Consider the following 26,997-nt stretch of genomic DNA (forward strand, 5'->3'; position numbering starts at 1 on the left):
ACAGGTTCTGGTCTGTATGTTGTCATCAGTAGTTGCATATTTTCTCAGTCCTGCAGTCTGTCTCTGCTCAGATTAAACCCTCATCAGGGCGCTGGTTTAGCTCAGTTGGTAGAGCAGGAGCCCCAATTACAGAGGCTACAGTTCTCGTTGCACTGATCGCAGGTTCAACTCCCCATCTGCCGATCCATTTGGTGCATGTCATCCCCCACTCTCTACTCCCTACCTTTCCTGTCTCACTTCATCTGTCCTATCTAATAAATAATCTTTAAAAAGAAAAAAAAATAGATTAAACCTTCATCTTACCTGAGCTCTGCGCATCAAAGCTTCATAAAGTTTGATTTATTTTCCCCAATTCTCTGTTTGGTGTTTTAATATTTCTGAATTTGGTGGTTTTAACGATTTAAGCTTTTTGTCATCAGAATTCTGCCGCCAGCGTCTCAACTCTACTCAGAGTTGTTTCTGTTCTTTCAGGTTCAGTTTGTTGAAAAATTATCTTTCTGATGCGAAACACCTGATTTTTATGAATGAAATACTTCAAACACCTGTTAAAAAACGCTGTCACTGTCACACCGGATATTTAACAAGAGAAGAGAAGAGCCTATGATGCTCATTATTCATTAATCAGTCAGTTTTTATATGATACATTATCTATTATATTTATTTTATTTACTTTTACTCATTTAAACGTTTTTTGAGATAAAATCTGTTTAAATCAACTTTAAAAAGAACAAAGTCAGACAACGTTTTATCATCAAACTTTAACTTCCTGTTTTTCTAAGCCTTGTTTGTTTACCTTATGGTATCAGAGTGTGTCTAACAGCTGTTTCTGTCACCTTGGCAACCTGTAGAACAACTAATGATTGCTTTACTGGTTGCTGTGTTGAACTGCTCAACCTGTTGCTCAGAGGTATTAATTCAGACCTGACAGGTGTCTGATCTCCTGATTCTGCTGACGTCTGTTCTCTCTTCAGTCTGACGGCCTCTCCTCTAGCTCTGCCCTCAAGACCTCCCGCTCCACTGTACGTACCTGTGTGATCCTCAACTGTATGTATCTGTGTGATCCTCACCTCCTATGTACCTGTGTGATCCTCAACTGTATGTATCTGTGTGATCCTCACCTCCTATGTATCTGTGTGATCCTCACCTCTATGTACCTGTGTGATCACCTGAGTGATCCTCACCTGTACCTGAGTGATGTTAAACTTTCTCTCTGTGGTGAACAGAGCTCTGTGTACAGCGACCTGCTGGGACATAAAAAGTCATCATCTTCATCCTCCAAGAAAGACCTGCTGGTCAGTTTAACCCTTCAACATTATCACTATTATTATCACTATCATTATCACTATCATTATTATGATATGATGACATCCTTCAGACTGGACTGTATCACGATCAGAGGAACTACAGCAGCCTGATGAAGAACAAACCTCCCCCTCCTCCCTCCACCTCCTCCTATCAGCCCCGGGTCTGTCCTCCTCCTCCTCCTGCCTATACACACTCATTATCTATATACACTCTCAGTAACTCCTTATACACACTCATTATCTATATACACTCTCAGTAACTCCTTATATACACTCATTATCTATATACACTCTCAGTAACTCCTTATATACACTCATTATCTATATACACTCTCAGTAACTCCTTATATACACTCATTATCTATATACACTCTCAGTAACTCCTTATATACACTCATTATCTATATACACTCTCAGTAACTCCTTATATACACTCATTATCTATATACACTCTCAGTAACTCCTTATATACACTCATTATCTATATACACTCTCAGTAACTCCTTATATACACTCATTATCTATATACACTCTCAGTAACTCCTTATATACACTCATTATCTATATACACTCTCAGTAACTCCTTATATACACTCATTATCTATATACACTCTCAGTAACTCCTTATATACACTCATTATCTATATATACACTCTCAGTAACTCCTTATATACACTCATCTCTATATACACTCTCAGTAACTCCTTATATACACTCATTATCTCTATATACACTCTCAGTAACTCCTTATATACACTCATTATCTATATACACTCTCAGTAACTCCTTATATACACTCATTATCTATATACACTCTCAGTAACTCCTTATATACACTCATTATCTATATATACACTCTCAGTAACTCCTTATATACACTCATCATCTCTATATACACTCTCAGTAACTCCTTATATACACTCATTATCTATATACACTCTCAGTAACTCCTTATATACACTCATTATCTATATATACACTCTCAGTAACTCCTTATATACACTCATCATCTCTATATACACTCTCAGTAACTCCTTATATACACTCATCATCTCTATATACACTCTCAGTAACTCCTTATATACACTCATCATCTCTATATACACTCTCAGTAACTCCTTTATACACTCATTATCTATATACACTCTCAGTAACTCCTTATATACACTCATCATCTATATATACACTCTCAGTAACTCCTTATATACACTCATTATCTATATACACTCTCAGTAACTCCTTATATACACTCATCATCTCTATATACACTCTCAGTAACTCCTTATATACACTCATTATCTATATACACTCTCAGTAACTCCTTATATATACACTCTCAGTAACTCCTTATATACACTCATTATCTATATATACACTCTCAGTAACTCCTTATATACACTCATCATCTCTATATACACTCTCAGTAACTCCTTATATACACTCATCATCTCTATATACACTCTCAGTAACTCCTTATATACACTCATTATCTATATATACACTCTCAGTAACTCCTTATACACACTCATTATCTATATATACACTATCAGTAACTCCTTATATACACTCATTATCTATATATACACTCTCAGTAACTCCTTATATACACTCATTATCTATATATACACTCTCAGTAACTCCTTATATACACTCATTATCTATATATACACTCTCAGTAACTCCTTATATACACTCATTATCTATATACACTCTCAGTAACTCCTTATATACACTCATTATCTATATACACTCTCAGTAACTCCTTATATACACTCATCATCTCTATATACACTCTCAGTAACTCCTTTATACACTCATCATCTCTATACACACTCAGTATCGCTTCATACAAACTCAGTAATTCTATATACACAGTCATTATCTCTATACACACTCATCTCTATAGTCATTATCTCTGTACACACACTCATTATCTCTATTTATAGTCATCATCTCTATATAGTCATTATGGCTGTACGCACTCATTATCTCTATAGTTATTATCTCCGTACACATTCATTCTCTCTATAGACACTCATCTCTATTTATATATCATCATTATCTCTATATACACTCACTATCTCTATACACAATGTTTCCTGCTCCTTCCTCCCTCACAGGCCTCCTCCTCCTCGGTGGTCACAGCACTGCCTCGTAGCTACAGCTCGGTCAGTCTGTATCTCTGCATGCTTCCTGTCAGTTGGTCAGTCTGTATCTCTGCATGCTTCCTGTCAGTTGGACACATTCTTCCGACAGTGGCTCAGACTAAGTTTATATTTAGCTGCTCTGCTCTTCACACTTTTTGCTGCAGGGAGATAAAAGGTTGCTTTACAATGAAACAGATGAAGAGTGTTTCTGTTCTGTCGGCTCAGAGAGGCTCATTATTCTCAGCTGGTGATATACATCGATATATATAACATTCCTATATATAAAAACATTTTATGTAGATGTGTTTAAAGACACTAAAGCCGGTGGGTTTTTCTGAGTCATGGTGTGTTTAAAGACACTAAAGCTGGCGTGTTTTTCTAAATTATGGTGTGTTTGAAGACTATAGAGCTGGCTTGTTTTTCTGAGATGTCTCCTGGTGTGTCTTCAGGCTTCGGTGTATGACGACGCTGCTCTATACGGCTCTGGCTTCACTTCTAAAGCTGTAAGTGTCTGACTGAGTGTGTGTGTGTGACAGTTCAGCAGCTCAGTAGCCCTTTTTACGCTGCCAGGTCAAGACGGGATTATTATGCCTCTGTTACGTTCCGTCTTCTATGTAGAACGCACTGAGGCATAATGGTGGGGCAATCGTTCCACCTGTGAGATGGCATCTGAGGCATAACAGAGGCGAAACAGCGTCTTTGTAAACGGCGGTGCCAGCAGGGCGGAAAAGCGCTGTGTGTGTATTTGAAGCACGCGCTGTTTGTTTACATCTCGCGCACGTTTTGCTTCCGTGATGCCAGAACGCTATAGAAAACCACACTCTGGGGCGGCTTAACGCCGGTGTTGCTCAGTCCGATGTAAAATAGCAAAGACTGCATGACGGCGGAGCTTCATTACAACACTGAGATGAAACCGCAATGTGAAAAAGGGCTAGTGTGTCTTATGAGTCCTGATGGCTGTCTGTCCCCCACCCCACCCCACAGCCATCTGAATACAGCTGGTACTCCTCTGCAGCCAGTTCCACCCGCAGCAGCCCCGTGGTGAGCTCCACCCTGTAGCATGTCGCTAACACACACAAAGACACATGCTAACAACAAGCTCCACCCCCAAGCAATAATAATGAAGTGACATCACTGAACCACTCTGAGCGACACAAACACTTACTGTGTGTATATGTGTGTGTGTTGATGTGTGTACCTGTAGTCTTCCTCAGATGAAGACACAGTGAGCAGTGTGTCTCAGGAGCGAGGCAGCAGAGGGCGCAGAGACAGCGTGGTGAGCTCTGATGATGTCATTAATGAGCTGTGATATCATCTGAATAAAACTTCATTCATTCATTAACACACAGATCTGTTCATGTTTTCACCTCGCTATTCTTTATTCCTCCTCCTCCTCCCCCTCCTCTCTCTCTCTCTCTCTCCTCCTCGTCCTCCTCCTGTCCTCTCGCTCTCTCTCTCCTTCTCGTCCTCCGCCTGTCCCCTCTCTCTCTCTCTCTCTTTCCTCCTCGTCCTCCTCCTGTCCTCTCGCTCTCTCTCTCCTTCTCGTCCTCCGCCTGTCCCCTCTCTCTCTCTCTCTCTTTCCTCCTCATCCTTCTCCTGTCCTCTCTCTCTCTCTCTCTCTCCTCCTCGTCCTCCTCCTGTCCTCTCGATCTCTCTCTCTCCTCCTCGTCCTCCTCCTGTCCTCTCGATCTCTCTCTCCTCCTCGTCCTCCTCCTGTCCTCTCTCTCTCTCTCCTCCTCGTCCTTCTCCTGTCCCCTCTCTCTCTCTCTCTCTCCTCCTCGTCCTTCTCCTGTCCTCTCTCACTCTCTCCTCCTCGTCCTCCTCCTGTCCTCTCTCTCTCTCTCCTCCTCGTCCTCCTCCTGTCCTCTCTCACTCTCTCCTCCTCGTCCTCCTCCCGTCCCCTCTCTCTCTCTCTCTCCTTCTCATCCTCCTCCTGTCCTCTCTCTCTCTCTCCTCCTCGTCCTCCTCCTGTCCTCTCGATCTCTTTCTCCTCCTCGACCTCCTCCCGTCCCCTCTCTCTCTCTCTCTCTCTCTCTCTCTCCTCCTCGTCCTCCCCCTGTCCTCTCGCTCTCTCTCTCCTCCTCGTCCTCCTCCTGTCTTCTCGCTCTCTCTCTCCTTCTCGTCCTCCTCCCGTCCTCTCGCTCTCTCTCTCCTTCTCGTCCTCCTCCCGTCCCCTCTCTCTCTCTCTCTCTCTCTCTCTCCTCTCTCATTCTCCTCCTCTCTCTTTGTCCCCCTCTCCTCCTCCTCACAGTCGTCTGATTTCTCTGACCTCAGTGAGTCGGCTGCAGATTATTTCAGTCGCTCTAACAGGCGAGGCAGCGTGGTGTCTGACCTCGATGATCCGAGTGTTCCTGAACTCGACGCTGTGAGTGAACAGTCAGCTGATGTGACGACGCTTGTAAACGTGTGGATGATTATTTATGAACAGATGCATGATTTAAATAAACTGATCCCACAGTCGGTGTGTTATTGATTCTTTATTAATGACTTTATGAGCTCAGTGTGTGCAGCAGCATGGACTGGTTCTTCTTCTGTGGTGTTTGGTCTGTGAACATGCAGCACTGACCCCAAACATTAACCTTCAAACTAACTTTGATCCACAGTGCCGGACCAGCTCGGAGCATGACCCCTTGTCTGTACGTTATTTTATGATAATTAACTTTATACTGTTTCTTCTCTTTCAGCTGGATGAGAAATGTGACAAACAGTATTCAGACTACAGCCGGGTGAGTTTTTTTTATTCACCTTTATTTAAACCGTCACTGAGCAGCAAACGGGCTCCTTGAAGTTAAAAGATGTATTTGTAATCCATGAATTCATCGAGCAGGGAAGCTTACCTGAGAGCTAACGCAAAGTTTATAAACAACACATGACATCACTTCCTGCAGGATCAGCTGATCCTAAGAAACATGTCAGGGTTTATTTTCTGTGTTTTTAAATGTGGCTCTGTGTTCAAGATAAATAAAGATTGACTGATGGAGTGCTTGTGTGTTGTCAGCCATCGTCCCGCTGTGCGACCCCCGGCCTCTCAGCAGCCACACTGGCGTCGCTGGGCGGCACGTCATCACGGCGAGGCAGCACGGATACAGGCAGCATCTATGACCCCGACACCAGCCTGAGCGAGCTCAGGGTGAGGAGCAGATATTAATATATTTATATTATATACATGATATACTGTATATTAATGTGTTCATGTGAGTGGACAGATGACACTGAAGTTTTTACCTCCACATGTTCTCTGTCTGAAGAACTCACGTTTATGACCGTTCTTCCTGCTTTGAACGTCTCACAATTTCCTTCTGCTTTATCTGGGGGGGCTGATCATGTGTGTGTCTCTGATGGCAGCTCGGTGCTCTGTTATCTCTCCTTAAACCCCCCCCCCCCCATGCCCCTGCTGACCCCCCCCCCCCCCCCGACTCCCCCTCTCTGCAGGACATCTATGAGCTAAAGGACCAGATTCAGGATGTAGAGGGGCGCTACATGCAGGGGCTCAAAGAGCTGAAGGTAGAGGGGCCACAGCATGCCTGCTTCTTCTGTGGGAGCGTCACTAACCCCCCTGTAGCCCCACCCCCCCACCCCCAGTCTGTCTCTGCTCCCAGTTTGATGTGGTTCATGATCCTCCTTTTGCATGATCTTCTCTTACTTCCTGTCTTGACTCGCTGGGTGTGGCCTGAACAGAGAAAATCCCACAATACACCTGGGTTCTAAGTCAATAGGATGCAGAGTGACAGTGCTCCACCTGCTGGCAGATAACAGTCATGTCGTCTGTCTGACTCTGATTAAAGGACACTGTACGGTTAATTCATAAAACAAGTTTTACTTACCAGTCTGGTTAGTTAACCACTATCCAGGTTAGCAGAGTTAGATCACCTCTTTATCTAGATAACTGCTCAGCATCTTTTTTCCTGTTTCACTCGCAGATCTCAGATCCTCTTCACAACATTTCACTTCCTCAGTGATCCACTGCTCTGATCACCTGTGATCACCCGTGATCACTTCTTTAACAAGCGATGTCACCCTGTGAACATCTCATATTTTCATCTTGTTTAAACTTTGAAACATTAGAAATGAAGGATGAGGTGGTGTTGTTGTTGTTTTATATCACCTGGGCACACAGGTGAGCTTTAATTCAGTGCCCCCCCCCCCCCCCAGGAGTCCCTGGTGGAGGTGGAGGAGAAGTATAAGAAAGCGATGGTTTCAAATGCTCAGCTGGACAACGACAAAGGAAACCTGATCTACCAGGTGGACACGCTGAAGGACGTGATCGAGGAGATGGAGGAGCAGACGGCTGAGATGAAGAGGGAGCTGGAGGACAAGTCAAAGGTGAGACACACCTGTGAGAGTTCACACCTGAGCAATCAGCTTCATGTACAGTCTTGATATCTTTTAAATATGTTTGTTTCAGGAGCTGGAGCGACAGAAGCACACGTGTTCGGTTCTGCAGCACAAACAGGAGGAGCTGAAGGAGGGAATCCGCCAGAGAGACGAGCTCATAGAGGTAAGCACCTGACCTCATCACATGACCTCATTACACCTACCTGTCTTTAAAGGTGCCAGTGCTGCCTGCAGGCTGCAGGGGGCACTCTGCAGAGAACTGATGAGGGTTGGTTGACAGCTGCAGGGCCCCGCTCTGTTCCTTTGACATTCTGCTCTGATTCTGTTTCTGATCTGACCTCTGAACTTTGACCTCCGGACTCTAAACTTTGACCTCTGAACCCTAAACATGTTCATTCCTCCTCATGCTTCACCTGTCTGTTTTTCATTTCTCTTTAATGTCTGTTAATTTTTTCCTCCTCCTCCTTCTTTTCCTCTTCCCCCGTCTACTGTCTCCTCCTCCTCATGTCACTCCTCCTCCTTTTCCTCTTCTCATCTACCGTATCCTCCTCCTCTTCCTCCTCGTGTTGATCCTCCTCCTTTTCCTCTTCTCATCTACCATCTCCTCCTCCTCTTCCTCCTCGTGTCGATCCTCCTACCTCCTCCATTTCCTCTTCCCCATCTACTGTCTCCTCCTCCTCCTCCTCATGTCACTCCTCCTCCTTTTCCTCTTCCCCATCTACTGTCTCCTCCTGCTCCTCATGTCACTCCTCCTCCTTTTTCTCTTCTCGTCTACTGTCTCCTCCTCCTCCTCCTCGTGTCACTTCTCCTCCCTCCTCCTTTTCCCCTTCAACGTCTACTGTCTCCTCCTTCTCCTCCTCCTCCTTTTGCTCCTGTCACTCCTCCTCCTTGTGTCTCTCCTCGACCCTCCTCAGGAGAACCAGAGGATGCAGTCTCAGGTGGACCTCCTCAGCAGGGAGGTGTTCGACCTGCAGGAGACCATAAACTGGAAGGACAAAAAGATCGGGGTACGTGTCTCATGCTGTCTCTGCATGATGGACACCTGTAGACTCTAACACATACACCTGGACCTGTCCTCACCTGGACTTTTCCACACCTGGACCTGTCCTCACCTGGACTTTTCCACACCTGGACTTGTCCACACCTGGACCTGTCCTCACCTGGACTTTTCCACACCTGGACTTGTCCACACCTGGACCTGTCCACACCTGGACTTGTCCTCACCTGGACCTGTCCTCACCTGGACCTGTCCTCACTCACAGTTTGGATTTGTGCATGCAGTAATAGAGTTTATCTCGGCTAACAGTGTGAAGGTCTGCAGTGCACAGCCTGTGTATTAATGATGATGACAGTTTGGTTTCATTAAATATAGTTTAGATAGAAAGCAATCACTGTATGGCCACATGCACATTCACATAATGAGTTAATAAGTCTGTAATTAGAGGTTTAAAGAGTTAATTAGTCTGTAATTAGAGGTTTAAAGAGTTAATACGTCTGTAATTAGAGGTTTAAAGAGTTAATTAGTCTGTAATTAGAGGTTTAAAGAGTTAATACGTCTGTAATTAGAGGTTTAAAGAGTTAATACGTCTGTAATTAGAGGTTTAAAGAGTTAATACGTCTGTAATTAGAGGTTTTAAGAGTTAATTAGTCTGTAATTAGAGGTTTAAAGAGTTAATTAGTCTGTAATTAGAGGTTTAAAGAGTTAATTAGTCTGTAATTAGAGGTTTAAAGAGTTAATACGTCTGTAATTAGAGGTTTAAAGAGTTAATTAGTCTGTAATTAGAGGTTTAAAGAGTTAATACGTCTGTAATTAGAGGTTTTAAGAGTTAATTAGTCTGTAATTAGAGGTTTAAAGAGTTAATTAGTCTGTAATTAGAGGTTTTAAGAGTTAATAAGTCTGTAATTAGAGGTTTTAAGAGTTAATTAGTCTGTAATTAGAGGTTTAAAGAGTTAATTAGTCTGTAATTAGAGGTTTTAAGAGTTAATTAGTCTGTAATTAGAGGTTTAAAGAGTTAATTAGTCTGTAATTAGAGGTTTAAAGAGTTAATAAGTCTGTAATTAGAGGTTTTAAGAGTTAATTAGTCTGTAATTAGAGGTTTAAAGAGTTAATAAGTCTGTAATTAGAGGTTTAAAGAGTTAATTAGTCTGTAATTAGAGGTTTAAAGAGTTAATACGTCTGTAATTAGAGGTTTAAAGAGTTAATACGTCTGTAATTAGAGGTTTAAAGAGTTAATAAGTCTGTAATTAGAGGTTTAAAGAGTTAATACGTCTGTAATTAGAGGTTTAAAGAGTTAATTAGTCTGTAATTAGAGGTTTAAAGAGTTAATACGTCTGTAATTAGAGGTTTTAAGAGTTAATTAGTCTGTAATTAGAGGTTTAAAGAGTTAATTAGTCTGTAATTAGAGGTTTAAAGAGTTAATAAGTCTGTAATTAGAGGTTTTAAGAGTTAATTAGTCTGTAATTAGAGGTTTAAAGAGTTAATTAGTCTGTAATTAGAGGTTTTAAGAGTTAATTAGTCTGTAATTAGAGGTTTAAAGAGTTAATTAGTCTGTAATTAGAGGTTTTAAGAGTTAATTAGTCTGTAATTAGAGGTTTAAAGAGTTAATAAGTCTGTAATTAGAGGTTTTAAGAGTTAATTAGTCTGTAATTAGAGGTTTAAAGAGTTAATTAGTCTGTAATTAGAGGTTTTAAGAGTTAATTAGTCTGTAATTAGAGGTTTAAAGAGTTAATTAGTCTGTAATTAGAGGTTTTAAGAGTTAATTAGTCTGTAATTAGAGGTTTAAAGAGTTAATACGTCTGTAATTAGAGGTTTTAAGAGTTAATTAGTCTGTAATTAGAGGTTTAAAGAGTTAATTAGTCTGTAATTAGAGGTTTTAAGAGTTAATAAGTCTGTAATTAGAGGTTTTAAGAGTTAATTAGTCTGTAATTAGAGGTTTAAAGAGTTAATTAGTCTGTAATTAGAGGTTTTAAGAGTTAATTAGTCTGTAATTAGAGGTTTAAAGAGTTAATTAGTCTGTAATTAGAGGTTTAAAGAGTTAATAAGTCTGTAATTAGAGGTTTTAAGAGTTAATTAGTCTGTAATTAGAGGTTTAAAGAGTTAATAAGTCTGTAATTAGAGGTTTAAAGAGTTAATTAGTCTGTAATTAGAGGTTTAAAGAGTTAATACGTCTGTAATTAGAGGTTTAAAGAGTTAATACGTCTGTAATTAGAGGTTTAAAGAGTTAATAAGTCTGTAATTAGAGGTTTAAAGAGTTAATACGTCTGTAATTAGAGGTTTAAAGAGTTAATTAGTCTGTAATTAGAGGTTTAAAGAGTTAATACGTCTGTAATTAGAGGTTTTAAGAGTTAATTAGTCTGTAATTAGAGGTTTAAAGAGTTAATTAGTCTGTAATTAGAGGTTTAAAGAGTTAATAAGTCTGTAATTAGAGGTTTTAAGAGTTAATTAGTCTGTAATTAGAGGTTTAAAGAGTTAAGTCTGTAATTAGAGGTTTTAAGAGTTAATTAGTCTGTAATTAGAGGTTTAAAGAGTTAATTAGTCTGTAATTAGAGGTTTAAAGAGTTAATACGTCTGTAATTAGAGGTTTTAAGAGTTAATTAGTCTGTAATTAGAGGTTTAAAGAGTTAATTAGTCTGTAATTAGAGGTTTTAAGAGTTAATTAGTCTGTAATTAGAGGTTTTAAGAGTTAGTCAGAGTGATGAAAGAACCAAACGTGTGTTTTCATGAACACCTGCTGCACCTGTATCAGCTCCCGGAATGCCTCCTGTCCAGTCACGTGAATTGGTCTGAATCAATCAGCATGCACACCTGTCCCCCGTTTGTCTGTCTCTCTCTCTCTGTCTGTCTTTGTCTGTCTGCCTGTCTCTCTCTCTCTCTGTCTGTCTTTGTCTGTCTGCCTGTCTCTCTCTCTCTGTCTGTTGTTAGCCTGATGTGCATGATGCATGTTTATGCACAATGTTTTACTGTTGTATGTCTGTCCAGACTCAACCTGTCCTCTTCTTTGTGCCCACTCTTGTCTCTCGTCATCTCTCGTCCTCTCTCATCCTCTCTCCTTATCTCTCGTCCTCTCTCCTCATCTCTCGTCCTCTCTCCTCATCTCTCATCCTCTCTCGTCCTCTCTCCTCATCTTTCATCCTCTCTCTTCCTCTCTCCTCATCTCTCGTCCTTTCTCTTCCTCTCTCTTCCTCTCTCCTCATCCCTCGCCCTTTCTCTCCTCTCCTCTTGTGTCCCTCCTCTTGTCTGGTGTGGACAGGCTCTAGAGAGACAGAAAGAGTACTTTGATTGCATTAGGAATGAGAGAGATGAGCTCAGAGACGAGCTTGCTGACATCAAGGGGAAGACGAAGACAGGAGAGGTGAGTGTCTTCACATCAAAGAGGAACTTTAGTTTTTTTATATTATTCTTTCAGGTGAGACTCTTGGACCTGTGCTTTTTATTATCTTTGGTTTCTTGTGCTGTCCTGATTCTGCTGCTCAGCGCCTCCTGCAGATCTGTGAGACATGGAGCTGCCTTGGATTAACGTCTATCTGTTATTGATCTCAGATATAAACATTAATCACTGATTGATATCAGCGATCACTGTCAGACCTCCTGCGGACTCTGACAGGTCCATCAGGTGTTTATCAGATGTCTCTCTCTCCTCAGAAACACGGGCTGGTCATCATACCTGACGGGACTCCAAACGGAGACCTGAACCACGAGCCTCAGTCCTCAGGGATCACTGTGGTCTCTCAGGAGGCCGCCCAGGTGCTGGAGTCTGCAGGAGAGGGGCCGCTGGGTGAGTCCGGACCAGATACACAGCTGAACATACAGACAGTCACCTGTCACCTGTATGTATTATCTAGAACTTACATAGACACAGAGGTCACGTCATGCTGACCAGGCAGCTGTGACTGTTTTTAATATGTCTGTCTGCAGTTCTTCTCATGTTCAGTGTTTTATAACATTTATGTTTGCAGTGTGATATGATAGTGTTATCAGCGTATTGTATATTAATTATATTATATATCTATTCTGTTCGGTGTGTGTGCGTGTAGACGTCAGGCTACGTAAGCTGGCTGAGGAGAAGGACGAGCTGCTGTCTCAGATCAGGAAGTTGAAGAATCAGCTGGAGGAGGAGAGACAGAAACAGGCCAAGATGGACGGCGTGTTTACTGACGGGGAGAGAGTGGAGAATGGTACAGACCTTCACTTCATTGAGATGCAGAGTAAGTTAATGGTTATTAATCAGCACACATGAAATTATCTTTGTTATTGTATTTAAACTGACTGTCTCTGTGCAGGAGACGCAAACAGACAGATCAGTGAATACAAGTTCAAGCTGTCTAAAGCAGAACAGGAAATGGGTACAATGGAACAAAACGTGAGTCACAAAGAGATGAACAATGTTTCGCAGAGAAAACCACTCCGAGATTTAAGAAGTTGATAAGATAAAGGAGTCTAAATGTCTGATTATTTGTTTTTCTCCAGATTAACAGACTTGAAGGGCAGGTGACTCGATACAAAGCAGCAGCAGACAACTCGGAGAAAGTGGAAGACGAGCTGAAGGCAGACAAACGGAAACTCCAGAGAGAGGTAGATAAATATATTACACGTAAAATATCAATCAATCAGACTTAATTTGAATAGCACTTTTCATACAGGTAACGTACAAGTACAAAGTGCTTTACAAAGACAGAAAATGAATAAAAACAAAATAAAAATAATCTGCATCCCCACCGCCCAATTCATGCACAAGACTCAATAACATGTAAACACAGAGCGCAATAAAAACATGTGAACACAGAGCGCAATAAAAACATGTAAACAGAGCTCAATAAAAACATGTGAACACAGAGCTCAATAAAAACATGTAAACACAGAGCTCAATAAAAACATGTAAACAGAGCTTAATAAAAACATGTAAACAGAGCTTAATAAAAACATGTAAACACAGAGCTCAATAAAAACATGTAAACACAGAGCTCAATAAAAACATGTAAACAGAGCTTAATAAAAACATGTAAACAGAGCTTAATAAAAACATGTAAACAGAGCTCAATAAAAACATGTAAACACAGAGCTCAATAAAAATATGTAAACAGAGAGCTCAATAAAAATATGTAAACAGAGCTTAATAAAAACATGTAAACAGAGCTTAATAAAAACATGTAAACAGAGCTTAATAAAAACATGTAAACAGAGCTTAATAAAAACATGTAAACAGAGCTCAATAAAAATATGTAAACAGAGAGCTCAATAGAGAGCTCAATAAAAATATGTAAACAGAGCGTTATAAAAACATGTAAACAGAGCTTAATAAAAACATGTAAACAGAGCTTAATAAAAACATGTAAACAGAGCTCAATAAAAACATGTGAACACAGAGCGCAATAAAAACATGTAAACACAGAGCGCAATAAAAACATGTAAACACAGAGCGCAATAAAAACATGTGAACACAGAGCGCAATAAAAACATGTAAACAGAGCTCAATAAAAACATGTGAACACAGAGCTCAATAAAAACGTAAACACAGAGCTCAATAAAAACATGTAAACAGAGCTCAATAAAAACATGTGAACACAGAGCTCAATAAAAACATGTGAACACAGAGCTCAATAAAAACATGTGAACACAGAGCTCAATAAAAACATGTAAAAACAGAGCTCAATAAAAATATGTAAACAGAGAGCTCAATAAAAATATGTAAACAGAGCGTTAGAAAAACATGTAAACAGAGCTTAATAAAAACATGTAAACACAGAGCTCAATAAAAACATGTAAACAGAGAGCTCAATAAAAAATGTGAACACAGAGCTCAATTAAAACATGTAAACAGAGCTCAATAAAAACATGTAAACAGAGAGCTCAATAAAAACATGTGAACACAGAGCTCAATTAAAACATGTAAACAGAGAGCTCAGTAAAAACATGTAAACACATGATGCTCTGTGCTGCCCTCAGGTCTTCAGGTAGGCTGTTCCACAGGCGGGGGCTGTAGTGTTTAAAAACCAATAAAAGAATCGTAAAATCGATTCTGAAACACACGGGGAGCCGGTGCAGAGACTTTAAAATAGGCCTGATGTGTGCTCTCTTTCTGGTCTTTGTCAGCATTCGTGCAGCTCAGTTTTGGAGCAGCTGTAGAGCATTACAGTAATCAATCCTGCAGGTAATGAAAGTGCAGTGTCTCTGCATTGGCTTGAGAGAGAAACATACTCTGGCAATGTTCTTTAAATGATAAAAAGCCTTTGTAGTGATGTCCCTGATATGTTGGTCAAAGCTGAGGTCTGGATCAAATATCGCACCTAGACTTTCCACTTGCTGACACGGATTAAAAGCCAGTGCTTGCAGTTTTACGGTCAGTTTCTCTCTCTGAGCTCCTAATAACTAAGACCTGAGTTCTGTCCTGGTCGAGCTGTAAAATGTTCTCTGCCATCCATGACTTAATATCTAAAATACAATTAAAAAGGGCATCAGTTGGCCCTGGGTCATCAGGAGACACAGCAATGTAGAGCTGTGTGTCATCAGCGTAGCTATGGAAATTGTGTCACCTGTGTTTCTGAGGTGAACACGCGTGAATATGAAATATAAAAATGCATCTGAGTGTAACTCCTCCTCCTGCTGTGTCTCCTCCTCCTGCAGCTGCGTACAGCTCTGGATAAGAATGAGGAGATGGAGATGACCAACAGCCACCTGGTGAAGCGCCTGGAGAAGATGAAGGCGAACAGGAACGCTCTGCTGTCTCAGCAGTGAGTCTGTCACCGTGAAGCCCTTAAACTCCACCTCAGACCTCCGACTGCCAAACTGCGTCTGCAGCACATTTCCTGTCAGCTGAATCTCAGATTTGTAGCTAACGAAACTCTAAACGCTGTAGCACAGGACTGAACTGTCTTTTTAAAAAGGAGAAACTAAGATAATAAAAGTGTAAAGTTTTTGGGAGACGCGTGAGGACATTTCACTACGTAATATTTCATCATGGTATGTTTTTTTTCTCTGGTCGGGTGCTTAGGTCTTTGTTTTTGATAAGTTGCATGAATGATAAAGTTGCTTTTAAATCCTCCCGGCTGCTCCGCACTTTCCCAGCATCCTCTCACAGTGAAGTGCCTTTCACACCAACAGACTCTAAGATCCTTTAACAGGTACGGAATGATCTGAAAACATGTAAAACCACCTGTCTGCTGAGGTTTCTGACATTTTTCAAATATTTAAAAGATTTCTTGAAAATAAATGTGTAATTTACAGAACTGTGTTCAGTCTCTTCTTTGCTTTTAGATGTAGTTGTAGTTGTTTTTTATTCTGAACTTTGTTTCCAGATCAGCTTCTCTGTGTTTATCCCGTCATGTAACCCTCCTCGCTGCCCTCGGGTCAGACTGACGGCTTTAATGAAGTTGTGGGGTGACAGACTTTAGATTCGGGACTTATGATACTTCTTTTCCAGATGAAACCTTTCTGGTTTTCTTTGTAAAAACTGCTCAAGTCTTGATTCATATAAAGAATTTAATTTAAACACAAAAGTTACATAAAATAAAAAAAGCAGCATGTTTTGATTCAGCACCGCTCAAACACTTTGTAGAGATCCGGTAAGTTTGCGATCTGCAGCACGCTGCCGTCCTCACTGAAGCTCTTCGGGGGACTGAAGAGGCTACGCAGAGCTTTGAAGATGACGTGTTCAACTTTCCATTGCCACGAGTTCACCTCTGCCTCCTGACACACAGACACACACGTCAGTCATGTTCTTTTAATGTTTTAAAGACCAAGTTTCACAGTGCTATTTATACCGGCTCGTCCTGCAGGATGAACTGCTTCCTGATGGAGTAAAATGCACTGCACTCTTTACAGAAGTCTCTGAAACACTCCTTCTCATCGTCCCAGTTCACCTGTGCACGCACGCACACACACACACACACGCACACGCACACGCACACACACACACACACAGATTTAAGGTTCAGTTTGTGTTCAGACTGTTCAGTAACCAGGATGGAGCTGCAGGAGGTTCACCTCCGTGGCGAGACGCAGGATGAACATGGGCAGGCCCTCCATCACAGGGGAGAACTTCTCGAGCAGCAGCGGCAGACCCGTCAGATTTCCTTCCTGTAAGTTTGACAACCGGAGAAAAAAAAGATTTGTTTAAATGAGCAAAGAAACCTCAGATCTGTTTTTTAAGGAGAGGTGAGCTGACCTGGTCTATCTCCATGGAGAAGTAGTCCTCCAGCATCTCTGCCTTCTTCTTCAAGAAGTCCACGATGTACTGAGCCAGACCCTCTTTCGGACCATCCTCTTCAGTCCAGCCGCTCTCCTCTGAGTCCAGAGCCAACATGGCCAGGTCATACAGTGGAGCCGGAGTCTGGGTCACACAATCAGCCATATAAACCAGAATATTTAAATCATCAAAATCATCCACAAACTGCTGGGACTTTTCTTACCGACAGTCTGAGAACGCCGAAGTTACCAAAGTCGTAGACGAGTATTTGGTAGAAAAGCTCCCGACTGCAACAGAAGCAGAGAGATGAGACATAAAGACAAAGAACCGAACAGACCCAGGTGTTCCTGAGAGCTCACCTGAGTCTGGAGCTGTTCAGCAGGTACAGTTTGGTCTGATGTTGGACCAGAGTCCACTGCGGGTCCACACAGCCGACAAATGAGTGATTCTGCAGCATTTCTTGAAGACCTGAAGGAATTAAAAAGCAGTTTGTGTTTGAACAGAGGAGCTCTGATCCGTTTTAAAGGAAGCAAAGGAAATAAAAAGAAGAGTCGAGCGATAGAACGATAAAGTTTGTTCACCTGTGTGTGTTTTCTCTCTGATCTCCGCTCGCAGCTCTTTGATGCTGCTCAGTCTGATGACTCGTCTCTTCAGCGCCGCCATGGGCTCCTCCTCCTCCTGCTCTTTTTTAGGTCGCTTCCTGTCCCACACACACGCACACGCACGTGCACAACACACACAACACGCACAACACACACAACACACACACACTGCATGTTTACAAACACCTGCACTCTGCAGACAGTGATATAATAATGTTATATTAACATAACTGATCATAATTCAACTCTGAGTTTTGCTTTCTTCTTACTGCTGGATCAGCCAACTGTTTGGTGACATCATGAACCTGGGGGGTATACTATGACGCGAGTTCAACAGACCCAGGGTCTCTGTTCCTGATCTGCTTCACTTACCCTGACAAAGGAGATCACGCTGAGCGGTCACATGACGCTGGTTATCAACTCGATAAGTCAACCCAGGGTTCCTCTGAGCGCGCTCACATTAAAGGGGCGTGTTTGGAGCAAACGACCAATCTAAACACGGGCGAGTCTGCCGTCAGCTGATCAGCATGTTTTACAAACTCAGAGCAAACTGTGATTTCAGAACGAGATGAAGAAGTTTCACAGAATGCAGAGTGACATCACTCAGCTGCAGCTGCTGGATGCAGGACGGACAAACAGCTAAAACAAAGACTGTGTGAATGTAAAGATATAATAACATCACTGCTCCATCATTAGAGCACTATATGTTTATTATAACACTCGTGTGTTACATCAGATTAACACGTTGCACAGATGTATTTTTGTTAGTGGCAGATTCAGAGCTTCTTCTCTCAGCCATATCAAACAGACCCATGAAGCAAATATAAAATAAAAGCACAATTTAAAGCTGTACGAATGCTTACTGTCGTATCTTATAACAACAAAAGTACTTCAGGCTTCAGTGTGTTTATCAGTCTCTGTTGTAGATGCACATCAGTAAAGCACAATGAATATCTGTTATGAATATATTTTAAAAACTCCTACGGTTAACAGGAAGTGTTTAGTCTCTTCTCTCTGTCCTTCCTCCCTCTCACCATCTGCTCGCAGAGCTCCTAGATCAAGAGACCTGATTGGTCAATAGGTCAGGGTTAGGTTAATCTCTTATCTCGGACATCACCTGCTCCGGAGCAGGTCAGGTGTTCAGTTACCTCGATAACACCTGATCTTGCTTCGTAGTGACATCACCATGAACCTGGTAACATCATCATAAACCTCACTGCTGCACACAAACTGTTCAAACTTTGATTCACGTTTAAAAGAAGTTGATCACCTGTGAACGCCACCAGCTTCGTCTCGCTCGTCCTTTTCCTGCTCTTCAAGAAACTCCATCAACACTGCATCATCCGACTCATCCAGGTCCACGCCAGGCCCCGTCTGAGGAGAACCGGGATCAGGAGGTCCGGTCCGAGCCGGCTCGGGATCAGGAGGTCCGGTCCGAGCCGGCCCGGGACGAAGCAGGAAGGCATCAAGTTTCTGAACACGACAGTCAGTCCGGACCATCTGATGAGCGTAGACTCTCTCTGACGACTCAACGCTGCTCATCTTCACGTCACTGCCGCTCGAGACCGACAGACCCGGCAACAACGTCTGTTCAAACACACCATCATCATCATTATCATCATCACATTATTATTATCATCATCATGATCATCATGATCATCATCATCATCATCATCATCATCATCATCGTCATATACAAGCGCACACACGCACACACACATACACACAGGGATGCAGTCGTACCTGAGTGAAGAAGGTGCGTGAGGAGTTCGAGCCGAGCAGTTTGCCCTCAACGTGTTTCTGGACACTCTCAATGATGGCGTCTTCGTGCAGGAAATGAACCTCGTATTTGGTGGGATGAACGTTCACGTCGACATTGTGAGGAGCGATCTCTAAACTGTGAGGATAAAAAACTTTAAATTACCTGTAACAGTCGGGTGAAGAGACAGACAGGTTAGGTTACCTGAGGTAGAGAAACGGGTGTGTGTTCTTTGGAAGGTAAGCGGCGTAAACGGTCTCAATGGATTTCTTCAAAGCGCTCGACTCCACCAGACGATCTGAGACGTTAGATTACATCAGATTAATCAGATTAATCAGATTAATCTGATGTAATCAGACCCTGTGTGGTACTTACGGTTGATGAAGAGGATGAGGATGCATTTCTTCACGGAGTAGTTGGCGTTGGAGATGAAGCCATTCATCTTGAAGGCAAGTTTTGGATCCTCACAGCCGACCTCGATCAGCTCCCTGAAACAAACTCTCAGTCTGAGTCTCCAACTGTTTTTTTATCCTCATAAATAAAAACAATAAATACCTGCTGACTGCATTTCCAAACACTGCTCGAATATTATCCACGACGGACGCGTTGGGCAGCGTCCTCACGTCCGCCGCCGTCTCTCCGTGCTGAAAACAGAAACAAGAATTAAAAACATCAGAAACAGAATATTAAAAATTATGTATGAAAAAATAAATCTCTGCTCACCTTTTTGACTGAAAAACTCTTTCCTGAGTTGTGTATGGCGTACCTTCAGAATAAAACGTTAATTAATGTTATGATGTCATGATGACACGTTAACACAGGAATTAATGTGATAATGTTAATAATGTCACATGTTAACACATGAAAACACAGAGAGGATCATCAAAGACACGGGCAGAAAAACAAAGATGGCCGACCTGCTGACCACCTCCACGATCCTCGAATATTCATCACTGACGCTCTTCAACGCTTTCCTCCTCGTAGACACGTTATAGAACAGATCCTCCACCTGAGAGAGAGACAGGCAGACAGAGAGACAGACAGACAGACAGAGACAGACAGGAGAGACAGGCAGACAGACAGGTAGACAGAGAGACAGGCAGACAGACAGGCAGACAGAGAGACAGAGAGACAGAGAGACCGTTACTATGAAGCTTCATTCTGTATTATTTATGTATGTGTGTAGTGGTATGTGTGTAGGGGTATGTGTGTAGTGGTATGTGTGTAGTGGTATGTGTGTAGTGGTATGTGTGTAGGGGTATGTGTGTAGGGGTATGTGTGTAGTACTATGTGTGTAGTACTATGTGTGGTAGTATGTGTGTAGTAGTATGTGTAGTAGTATGTGTGTAGTGGTATGTGTGTAGTGGTATGTGTGTAGGGGTATGTGTGTAGTGGTATGTGTGTAGTACTATGTGTGGTAGTATGTGTGTAGTAGTATGTGTAGTAGTATGTGTGTAGGGGTATGTGTGTAGTGGTATGTGTGTAGTAGTATGTGTGGTAGTATGTGTGTAGTAGTATGTGTAGGGGTATGTGTGTAGTGGTATGTGTGGTAGTATGTGTGTAGTGGTATGTGTGTAGTGGCATGTGTGGTAGTATGTGTGTGGTAGTATGTGTGTAGTGGTATGTGTGTAGTAGTATGTGTGGTAGTATGTGTGTAGTGGTATGTGTGTAGTAGTATGTGTGTGGTAGTATGTGTGTAGTGGTATGTGTGGTAGTATGTGTGTAGTAGTATGTGTGTAGTAGTATGTGTGTGGTAGTATGTGTGGTAGTATGTGTGTAGTAGTATGTGTGTGGTAGTATGTGTGTAGTGGTATGTGTGGTAGTATGTGTGTAGTAGTATGTGTGTAGTAGTATGTGTGTGGTAGTATGTGTGGTAGTATGTGTGTAGTAGTATGTGTGTGGTAGTATGTGTGGTAGTATGTGTGTAGTAGTATGTGTGTAGTAGTATGTGTGTGGTAGTATGTGTGGTAGTATGTGTGTAGTAGTATGTGTGTGGTAGTATGTGTGGTAGTATGTGTGTAGTAGTATGTGTGGTAGTATGTGTGTAGTAGTATGTGTGTAGTAGTATGTGTGGTAGTATGTGTGTAGTAGTATGTGTGTGGTAGTATGTGTGTAGGGGTATGTGTGTAGTGGTATGTGTGTAGTAGTATGTGTGTAGTAGTATGTGTGGTAGTATGTGTGTAGTGGTATGTGTGTAGTAGTAGTATGTGTGGTAGTATGTGTGTAGTAGTATGTGTGGTAGTATGTGTGTAGTAGTATGTGTGTAGTGGTATGTGTGGTAGTATGTGTGTAGTAGTATGTGTGGTAGGGTATGTGTGTAGGGGTATGTGTGTAGTGGTATGTGCGTAGGGGTATGTGCGTAGGGGTATGTGTGTAGTAGTATGTGTGTAGTGGTATGTGTGTACTAGTATGTGTGGTAGTATGTGTGTGGTGGTATGTGTGTAGTAGTATGTGTGTAGTAGTATGTGTGTAGTGGTATGTGTGTAGTAGTATGTGTAGTCGTATGTGTGTAGTGGTATGTGCGTAGTAGTATGTGTGTTAGGGTATGTGTGTAGTAGTATGTGTGTAGTGGTATGTGTGTAGTAGTATGTGTGTAGTGGTATGTGTGTAGTAGTATGTGTGGTAGTATGTGTGTGGTGGTATGTGTGTAGTAGTATGTGTGTAGTGGTAGTATGTGTAGTAGTATGTGTGTAGTGGTATGTGTGTAGTGGTATGTGTGTAGTGGTATGTGCGTAGTAGTATGTGTGTTAGGGTATGTGTGTAGTGGTATGTGTGTAGTGGTATGTGTGTAGTGGTATGTGTGTAGTAGTATGTGTGTAGTGGTATGTGTGTAGTAGTATGTGTAGTAGTATGTGTGTAGTGGTATGTGCGTAGTAGTATGTGTGTTAGGGTATGTGTGTAGTGGTATGTGTGTAGTAGTATGTGCGTAGTAGTATGTGTGTTAGGGTATGTGTGTGGTGGTATGTGTGTAGTGGTATGTGTGTAGTAGTATGTGTGGTAGTATGTGTGTGGTGGTATGTGCGTAGTAGTATGTGTGTAGTGGTATGTGTGTAGTAGTATGTGTAGTAGTATGTGTGTGGTGGTATGTGCGTAGTAGTATGTGTGTAGTGGTATGTGTGTAGTAGTATGTGTGGTAGTATGTGTGTGGTGGTATGTGCGTAGTAGTATGTGTGTAGTGGTATGTGTGTAGTAGTATGTGTAGTAGTATGTGTGTGGTGGTATGTGCGTAGTAGTATGTGTGTAGTGGTATGTGCGTAGTAGTATGTGTGTAGTGGTATGTGTGTAGTGGTATGTGTGTAGTGGTATGTGCGTAGTAGTATGTGTGTAGTGGTATGTGTGTAGTGGTATGTGCGTAGTAGTATGTGTGTAGTAGTATGTGTGTAGTGGTATGTGTGTAGTGGTATGTGCGTAGTAGTATGTGTGTAGTAGTATGTGTGTAGTGGTATGTGTGTAGTGGTATGTGCGTAGTAGTATGTGTGTAGTAGTATGTGTGTAGTGGTATGTGTGTAGTGGTATGTGCGTAGTAGTATGTGTGTAGTGGTATGTGTGTAGTAATATGTGTGGTAGTATGTGTGTGGTGGTATGTGTGTAGTAGTATGTGTGTAGTGGTATGTGTGTAGTAGTATGTGTGTTAGAGTATGTGTGTAGTGGTATGTGCGTAGTAGTATGTGTGTTAGGGTATGTGTGTAGTGGTATGTGCGTAGTAGTATGTGTGTTAGGGTATGTGTGTAGTGGTATGTGTGTAGTGGTATGTGTGTAGTAGTATGTGTGTTAGGGTATGTGCGTAGGGGTATGTGTGTAGTAGTATGTGTGTAGTAGTATGTGTGTAGTAGTATGTGTGTAGTGGTATGTGTGTAGTGGTATGTGTGTAGTGGTATGTGCGTAGTAGTATGTGTGTTAGGGTATGTGTGTAGTAGTATGTGTGTAGTAGTATGTGTGTAGTGGTATGTGTGTAGTGGTATGTGCGTAGTAGTATGTGCGTAGTGGTATGTGTGTAGTGGTATGTGTGTAGTAGTATGTGTGTAGTGGTATGTGTGTAGTAATATGTGTGGTAGTATGTGTGTGGTGGTATGTGTGTAGTAGTATGTGTGTAGTGGTATGTGTGTAGTAGTATGTGTGTTAGAGTATGTGTGTAGTGGTATGTGCGTAGTAGTATGTGTGTTAGGGTATGTGTGTAGTGGTATGTGTGTAGTGGTATGTGTGTAGTAGTATGTGTGTTAGGGTATGTGCGTAGGGGTATGTGTGTAGTAGTATGTGTGTAGTAGTATGTGTGTAGTGGTATGTGCGTAGTAGTATGTGTGTTAGGGTATGTGTGTAGTAGTATGTGTGGTAGTATGTGTGTAGTGGTATGTGTGTAGTAGTATGTGTGTAGTGGTATGTGTGTAGTAGTATGTGTGTTAGAGTATGTGTGTAGTGGTATGTGCGTAGTAGTATGTGTGTAGTGGTATGTGTGTAGTAGTATGTGTGTAGTGGTATGTGTGTAGTAGTATGTGTGGTAGTATGTGTGTAGTGGTATGTGTGTAGTGGTATGTGCGTAGTAGTATGTGTGGTAGTATGTGTGTAGTGGTATGTGTGTAGTAGTATGTGTGTAGTGGTATGTGTGTAGTAGTATGTGTGTAGTGGTATGTGTGTAGTAGTATGTGTGTAGTGGTATGTGTGTAGTGGTATGTGTGTAGTAGTATGTGCGTAGTAGTATGTGTGGTAGTATGTGTGTAGTGGTATGTGTGTAGTAGTATGTGTGTAGTGGTATGTGTGTAGTAGTATGTGTGTAGTGGTATGTGTGTAGTAGTATGTGTGTAGTGGTATGTGTGTAGTGGTATGTGCGTAGTAGTATGTGTGGTAGTATGTGTGTAGTGGTATGTGTGTAGTAGTATGTGTGTAGTGGTATGTGTGTAGTAGTATGTGTGTAGTGGTATGTGTGTAGTAGTATGTGCGTAGTAGTATGTGTGGTAGTATGTGTGTAGTGGTATGTGTGTAGTAGTATGTGTGTAGTGGTATGTGTGTAGTAGTATGTGTGTAGTGGTATGTGTGTAGTAGTATGTGTGTAGTGGTATGTGTGTAGTGGTATGTGCGTAGTAGTATGTGTGGTAGTATGTGTGTAGTGGTATGTGTGTAGTAGTATGTGTGTAGTGGTATGTGCGTAGTAGTATGTGTGTAGTGGTATGTGTGTAGTAGTATGTGTAGTAGTGGTATGTGTGTAGTAGTAAACAGTTCATGTACTCACGAGTATCTGAGTCCCCTGGTTTCCTGCGCAGGCTTTAGGACTTCCTCTCAGTTTACCATCGCTGTAAGTCGCTCTGCATGACATACATCAATGTGTTATTAGATATAACACATTATTATTGTTATTATCCATCCATCCATTATCTATACCGCTTATCCTGTTCAGGGTGCCGGGGGTCTGGAGCCTATCCCAGCTGTAATTGGGCGAAGGGCGGGGTACACCCTAATCTGGTCGCCAGTCAATCACAGGGCTGACACATAGAGACAGACAACCTTTCGCACTTACACCTATGGGCAATTTACGAATGGAATCCGGTGTGTCCCCGGCGTTAGAGTCACCAATTTCAAGCATGTCTTTGGACTGTGGGAGGAAGCCGGAGACCCTGGAGGGAACCCACGCATGCACGAGGAGAACATGCAAACTCCACACAGAAAGGCCCACCTCGCCCAAACCGGGGTTTGAACCGGTGACCTTCTAGCTGTGAGGCAACAGCGCTTACCACTGCACCACTGTGCAGCCCATTGTTAATAATGTTATTATTATTATTATTATTATTATAATATTGTATGTGTATTCATAGGAGTACAGAGAGGACGCTCATGTTAGCATACCTGTATGCACACTTAGCATGAGCCGTCTTTGTGGTGATGGTCACATGGGCAACATGGCTGATACTAGCAAGAGCCTGAAAAACAAGACAACAGGAAATGTGGCAAACAATAGCCAGAGTTTATCACCTGAATTAACTCGTGTATTAACCAGCGTCTCACCTCTCCTCTGAATCCGTACGTTGAAATCTCAGACAGGTCGTCAAACGTCTGCAGTTTGCTGGTTGTAAATCTTTCACAGACGATCTCCAGATCTTCTCTCTGCCTCAGAAACATACAGTCAAAAGACTAACAGGTAGCAGAGAGAGACATAGGTGTTTACTGACCCACCCTGATTCCGGTTCCGTTGTCTTGAATCTGGAGCAGCTTCAGTCCCCCTTCTTTCACCATCACTTGGATGTTTGTGGACTTTGCATCCAAACTGAAACATACAGTTAAAGTTTCACTTTACATGTAATTATACAGTCAGCAATGTTAGTGGGCTAACTGAGCTAACTATGCTAACTACGTTACACAGTAACTCTGTGACGCTGTGATTCAGTCGCAGATATTCACAGCGTGCTGATATTCAGTATAACAACATGACTCACAGTTTGATATTAATTCAAGATCTACAGTAAAAAGGAACTCAACTAGTTCCACCACTACTTGATTTTAACTGGACTGTTGCCAAGCAACACATACACATGTTTCTGCCCTCTTGTTAATGTGTGGGTTTACATGTGACAGCAGAGCAGCTGATTTGTTTATGTTTATTTATCTGTGTAATACAGTATGGTCTGAGGTCTAAGAAAGCATAAGCACTAGCTCATGATAATTCCTGCATTAAATAAATGTGTCATGTAGCTTGTTGGTAAACACACAGCATTGGCACATTAGCTTAAGCTCTAGCTCCCGTTGAATCCCATATTAAATTAATGTGTCTTGTAATTTGTTACGTACCAGTTTTCAATCAGCTCTTTGACACCGTTGGCTGGACGCTGGATCACTTCTCCCGCAGCGATGCGGTTCACAACCGTCTCGTCGAGCCTCCGGATGACTCCCGCCATGTTTGCGGTGCTCGTTAAATATCCGGTAAAAGCTGTGAATACTCAAACACGCAGACAGAAAGGTCGAAGCTTTAGTTAAAAAGGAGAATCACAACTCGTTTAGGAAACTCGGCGCCATGCTTAGGACCAAAGCTGAGAAAAAGTAAAGAGGTCTCACGCGTCTCAAAATATCAAAGCACGCTTGAAGTATTATTCTCACAACAATCTTCGTCAGTAACCGCTTAAGTTAAACTACGTCACTCTCCTCATACAGCAGGAATCACAGGGAGGTTATTGTTTTATGTATTTTGTGGTTGTTGATGAAATAATGTTTCGTTACCTGTAATGAAGCAACTAACTGTATACGATCTTTGATAGTTATGCGCGGGTAGATATAGTGGGGGCGGGGCCTGTTATCTGCAGAAGGAAGACGTTTGCTGTGTTCGAAATGCCTGTACTAGCAGAACGGACACTATGAACAAAAATACTAGCAGTACGTACTGATTTGTCTAAAATGAAGTATGCAGTATGCAAACAAAAGCAAAATGTGCAGTATGCTTAAAAATACCCGGATGTCGTACTGATTCGGAAAAAATCTCCAGTATGCATCGTACCAGCCTACCTCGTCTACTGTATCCCACAATGCAAAGCGCTGGAACGTCACAGCGGCAGTTGAAATGACGGACAACAGCAGCATTCCACAGGAGGGGGCGCTTTAGCTAGAGAAGTAGCGGTTATTGGCCAAATCCCAATCTCCACACTCACGGATTTACGGACTTTGAGGCGCGTTCCCGGTAAATGCGTGAGT

General features: G+C 42.0%; 2 protein-coding genes across 20 annotated transcripts in view; one reads left to right on the top strand and one right to left on the bottom strand.

Annotated features, from left to right (window-relative positions):
- lrrfip2 (leucine rich repeat (in FLII) interacting protein 2) overlaps window positions 1-16,003 on the top strand; it is a 36,868-nt gene extending 20,865 nt beyond the window's left edge. For 2 of the 19 annotated variants that reach the window (XM_069677373.1, XM_069677374.1), the window contains exons 8-27: window positions 972-1,019; window positions 1,224-1,292; window positions 1,376-1,465; window positions 3,425-3,472; window positions 3,901-3,954; window positions 4,436-4,492; window positions 4,656-4,727; window positions 5,703-5,816; window positions 6,136-6,177; window positions 6,450-6,581; window positions 6,884-6,955; window positions 7,604-7,774; window positions 7,857-7,949; window positions 8,701-8,793; window positions 12,037-12,138; window positions 12,429-12,561; window positions 12,821-12,991; window positions 13,067-13,146; window positions 13,254-13,358; window positions 15,408-16,003. In XM_069677373.1, coding sequence (XP_069533474.1) covers window positions 972-1,019; window positions 1,224-1,292; window positions 1,376-1,465; window positions 3,425-3,472; window positions 3,901-3,954; window positions 4,436-4,492; window positions 4,656-4,727; window positions 5,703-5,816; window positions 6,136-6,177; window positions 6,450-6,581; window positions 6,884-6,955; window positions 7,604-7,774; window positions 7,857-7,949; window positions 8,701-8,793; window positions 12,037-12,138; window positions 12,429-12,561; window positions 12,821-12,991; window positions 13,067-13,146; window positions 13,254-13,358; window positions 15,408-15,518 — 1,857 coding nt within the window. In that variant the 3' untranslated portion in view covers window positions 15,519-16,003. The remainder of the gene's footprint in view (window positions 1-971; window positions 1,020-1,223; window positions 1,293-1,375; window positions 1,466-3,424; window positions 3,473-3,900; window positions 3,955-4,435; window positions 4,493-4,655; window positions 4,728-5,702; window positions 5,817-6,135; window positions 6,178-6,449; window positions 6,582-6,883; window positions 6,956-7,603; window positions 7,775-7,856; window positions 7,950-8,700; window positions 8,794-12,036; window positions 12,139-12,428; window positions 12,562-12,820; window positions 12,992-13,066; window positions 13,147-13,253; window positions 13,359-15,407) is intronic. The other 17 variants (XM_069677377.1, XM_069677376.1, XM_069677375.1 and 14 more) reach the window with 17 other exon arrangements.
- Window positions 16,004-16,244: 241 nt separating this feature from the next.
- mlh1 (mutL homolog 1, colon cancer, nonpolyposis type 2 (E. coli)) lies at window positions 16,245-26,436 on the bottom strand. Its single transcript, XM_069677397.1, has 19 exons — window positions 26,104-26,436; window positions 25,492-25,582; window positions 25,324-25,422; window positions 25,165-25,238; window positions 24,554-24,626; window positions 20,247-20,338; window positions 20,053-20,095; window positions 19,885-19,973; window positions 19,705-19,817; window positions 19,534-19,627; window positions 19,314-19,467; window positions 18,841-19,157; window positions 17,550-17,668; window positions 17,328-17,436; window positions 17,192-17,255; window positions 16,948-17,112; window positions 16,761-16,859; window positions 16,544-16,636; window positions 16,245-16,469 (listed from the first exon to the last, which is right to left on the bottom strand). Exons 1-19 carry the CDS (start codon window positions 26,208-26,210, stop codon window positions 16,314-16,316), a joined length of 2,151 nt encoding a protein of 716 aa, XP_069533498.1. The 5' UTR covers window positions 26,211-26,436; the 3' UTR covers window positions 16,245-16,313.
- Window positions 26,437-26,997: the final 561 nt, after the last annotated feature.

Source organism: Semicossyphus pulcher, unplaced genomic scaffold, assembly GCF_022749685.1.
Source record: "Semicossyphus pulcher isolate SPU_LCO1_2020_fin unplaced genomic scaffold, fSemPul1.0.p SCAF_29, whole genome shotgun sequence".
NCBI classification, from domain to species: domain Eukaryota; kingdom Metazoa; phylum Chordata; class Actinopteri; order Labriformes; family Labridae; genus Semicossyphus; species Semicossyphus pulcher.

Coding starts and splice junctions, on each gene's coding strand:
- mlh1 (XM_069677397.1), bottom strand. CDS start 26,210: ATGGCGGGAGTCATCCGGAGGCTCGACGAGACGGTTGTGAACCGCATC. Junction 19,158..19,313: donor CACGCACCTTCTTCACTCAG/GTACGACTGCAT, acceptor GTGTTTGAACAG/ACGTTGTTGCCGGGTCTGTC. Junction 17,113..17,191: donor TCGGCGTTCTCAGACTGTCG/GTAAGAAAAGTC, acceptor TGTGTGACCCAG/ACTCCGGCTCCACTGTATGA.